The sequence below is a fragment of the Alternaria arbusti genome (genome assembly GCF_024043155.1).
Source record: "Alternaria arbusti strain BMP 1465 chromosome Unknown scaffold_6, whole genome shotgun sequence".
In the NCBI taxonomy this organism is placed as follows: domain Eukaryota; kingdom Fungi; phylum Ascomycota; class Dothideomycetes; order Pleosporales; family Pleosporaceae; genus Alternaria; species Alternaria arbusti.
Window position 1 is genome coordinate 1,146,150 of NW_026249946.1, and position 4,000 is coordinate 1,150,149.

The window sequence follows — 4,000 nt, forward strand, 5'->3', positions numbered from 1 at the left end:
TTATGGAAGCGATAGCGAATCCTGGTTGAGATGCAGCCACTGCATTGTATTAGTCTGTATCCAGGCTGCCACCGACACTAGTACGCAGCTCTTCTACGCCCATCACGGTAGATGCAGAAAAGCAATGTCTCCGCAGCAGGATTCTCCATGCTACAGTCTTGACGAATACAGGAAGAATTCACTAAATCCGGCATCATGCATGGCGATTCACTTCCGCCAGTCACAGGACCTAGCATGATACGGTAGCAGCCGCGATCGCTACCCACGTGCAGAACCACCCGAAGTCTCAAGGACCCCACTGCACATTCTTCAGCTTAAGCCTCATCCCATTCCTCGGCTTACTAGCAATCGCACCACTTACGACAACCTTCTCTTTAGGATTTTCCATTTCCAACTCGAAGCTCCCTACAAACGCCGCAACAAGCGCCCTTAGCTCGGCTCTCGCAAATCTCTCTCCAATACAGCTCCTAGGCCCATGCAAAAACGTGAGAAAACTGTAGTTGCTGTCCGCCCCACCGTTCATCGTCGCGCGCCCCGTCTTGCTGTCGATCCAACGCTCGGGTACGCATTTTTCTGAGTCCGGGCCCCACAGCTGCGGATTGCGGTTTATTGCCCATGGAGCGATCCATACCATGGTGCCGCTGGGTATGATTTGGCCACAGACTACCGTGTCTCTGATGGCGACGCGCGCCGTGATGGGAACTGGAGGGAAGAGGCGCAGGACTTCGTTAAGGACGCAGTTGAGGTAGGGCATATTCTCCAAAAGGCTGGCGGAATTGAAGCTGGGGTCTGAGAGGACTTCCGGATCAGGGATACATTGCTGGATCTCGGAGCGAAGGCGCGTTTGAACGGCTGGGTGCCCGGCCAGTAGGTGAGACGTCCATATCAAGGCAGAAGACGTGCTTTCATGACTGTACCGGTCAGCTTTGTGCACGAGTGGACTTGAAGGGAAGGATACTAACCCTGCGGCTAACAAGGTGAGGAGTTGATCAACCAGGTTCTTATCCGACAGCTGGCTGTCGCGTATCATGATCGACAAGATGTCACGGCTCTCGGCATTATTGTGCTGCATCTTCGCCCTCCGCTCCGCTACAAACTCGGAACAGATCCTGCGCAAATTCCTCGTCGTAACCCTGGCCCGCTCATGCAGCTTCCAGGGTAGGATGCTGACCAGCCAATGCGGTAGGACAATGTTAGCCACATAGTACCACATCTTCTCCGCGGAGGGCTCCAGAATCTCCTCGTAGTTCTTGATCAACTCGTCATCGGCGTTCAACAAAGACCCGGTATCTCGACCCATACCAGCGAGACAGATGAGGTCCAACGTCACCCGCGATGTATACTGACAGATATCCAGTACGCTATCTGGTCGCCCACAAAGCTCCTGCCTAATCGCGCTGCAGAATTCCATTGACTTTGCGCAAAACACCGGATACAACTCTTTCACATTCCTGAAGTGAAACGCAGGAGCCAACCTCTTCCGCTGAAACCTGTGCTCCTCTCCTTCACTCAACAACAAGCCCTCCCCCAGGAATCTCATCAGAAACCTTCTTGCTCGGGACGGTTTCTCGAAATCATAGCTCTTGTGCACCAGTACATCTGCCAGTGCCGCCGGCGTAGTCAGGATAAGTCTAGTAGTATGGAGAAACCCTCGCCGGAGGATGATGCCGTCATTGGGCACTGTCTTCATGGTTTGCAGATGCCAGTCCCGGCCTGACTGACGCTTCTTCAATAGCAACCGGCCGTGGCCGAAGAGCGGGATGAAGCCTTTGGGTTGCGGCAGATTGCGCAGTGGACTAAGGAAGAAAGGATAGAAAATCATGTTGTAGAAGATGAGGACGGTGTTGTGGAGGATGGTAAACGCAAGCCAGTATGTAGTGAGAGAGGTACCTGGTAGACATCCCGCAAGCAGGTAATGCGCGATGACTGCTTCGAGAGCCGGTAAGAGAATACAGTTTGCGCCGTTGAAACTCATGGTTGGGATGAAAGTGGAAGAGAAAAGAAGGGAAGAAAGAAGACACACCAGAAAAGGCTTCGACAATATTAGATGTCTGATATCGCTGCTCCTTTTCAGCAATTTCTTTGTCTTCCACACCTGCAGTCATGTGGCGCATGAGATATTTTGAGCCACACACCACATTGTCCCCGATTGGTTCGTCTTCTCCAGCCGCCGTATATCATGCAGGTCTCTTAACCGCGTAGCAACATCTCTGTTATATAACTAAACATGGAATATATCCAAGCGAAGGCGTAACTATCGCTTTGGTATTTACAAGCCCGAGCGTCGGGCGTAATAGGCAGTATTCTGAAGTCGACATTGTCATCCGGGCTTATTGTTCCTGCAGGTGCATCACTCAGCCCAGCCATGAGATCAAAACATACCCACTACTGGAACGCGATTTCAGGAGGCTGAAAAGACAGCAGATTCCCTCTTGTCACGCATCCCACCACTACACCACACTCTCCCCTCCCCTCAAATCACCACCCCTCTCCATCAACGCAACCTTCTCCTCTTCACCCACCAACTTCTCCGCCAACCCTTCCTTCCCACCCTCAGGATCCAACCCAGCACACCTAAGCACGAACTCACCAATCCACTGCTCCGCCTCGAGCGAATTCCGCGTCAACGCATGGTCATCCCCCTCGAAAAGTTTCAGTTCCCTTTCACCCTCATCCCCATACATGTCGTACAGCCTCTCCGAGCACCGCGGACTCAACGTGCGATCCCCCGTCCCATGAAGAAGCAATACCGGTCGTGGCGCAAGAGACCGTATACCCTCCGTTTCTGCGGTCTGACTAGCAACCGTTGCGCACCCCACGACTCTCTCATCTAGCCCACCAATAGTAAAGACGGGTGCGCCGCCGAATGACCAGCCTACTAACACGAACTTCTCGATTTGATACGAGTCTTGTAGTTCCTTCATAGCGGCTAGCACATCTCTAACACAGTACTTGTTGCGCGCAGGATATCTGTAGTCCAATCGTAACGCAGGTACGGGCTGCTTTAACGAAGCCAGTTTATCGGCTAGGGAAAGGTATATAGATGATGGACCCACGACGCCGCCACCCGCGCCCGAAAGGAGAATGGCTGCTGTTCTGCTAGACGGCGTGGCGGATGTTGTAGGTGGTAAATGTAAGAAGCCTGGTACGGAGCCATCGGGTCCGTCTTCAACGGGTATGGAGAGGGGTTTAACGATGCATGATTTTTGGGCGAGAGGTGGGTGCGAGAGGCCTAGGTAGTCGTCGAGACGTGCTGGTCGTGAGGGTGTGGATGCGCGAGATGTGGCTAATAGTAAGGTGGCGGGAGGGGACATTGTGCGTGTTAAAGTGTCGATGTGGGCGAGGAAACGTTTCATGAGGGATAGAGTAGGGGGCATTAATATTATGAACAGAATTACCTTGCTACATAGCTGCAATGTAGTGTTCGCCACTTGCCATCTCTTGCCGCATGCTTAGTTAGACATGATGTCACTTCAGAACTACACCAATCAAGTGATACTGGGTTGCGAGACTGTAAATATCAACGGCTTCTTCGATTGTTCTGCTCCGAGGACGATTTGTCTGAAAGCTGCGTTGCTCCAACGAGGAAGGGGAGTATTGTAAGGGTACGGACTAGGCCCAAGTGCGCTAGCTGATTGGGCCTTCGCTCTGTTCCTGTGACAGAGAGGAGGCACAACATCATGACGCATGCGAAGACAACAGAATGAACGCGCACGGAAGGCTCTTGGAAAGAGAGGAAATCTTACTAAGGACTACGATTATCTCCTATGCTGTAGTACTAGCGGAGCATTGCTCGTCGACCAAATGGCCAACCTCCATCAAACGCCATGTCATGCTGAGCTTTGAGCTCTCTTACCCTAAACGCCGCTTACTTGCTGGATATATAATCCATTGAACGCCGACCTGGCCATATGACTCATGAAAACTGACCCGGGCGCCGAAGTCCTGACGGGTTGCGCCCCTGTACCCACGTTGGTGTTGAAACACCTTCATTTCATCG

The 4,000-nt window shown here is 52.4% G+C and overlaps 1 protein-coding gene across 1 annotated transcript; it reads right to left on the reverse strand.

The window, feature by feature from the left end:
* J4E86_005602 (uncharacterized protein) lies at window positions 1-1,300 on the reverse strand (the record flags this gene model as incomplete). Its single annotated transcript, XM_051446135.1, has 3 exons — window positions 1-39; window positions 632-911; window positions 963-1,300. 3 exons carry the CDS (start codon window positions 1,298-1,300, stop codon window positions 1-3), a joined length of 657 nt encoding a protein of 218 aa, XP_051302902.1.
* Window positions 1,301-4,000: the final 2,700 nt, after the last annotated feature.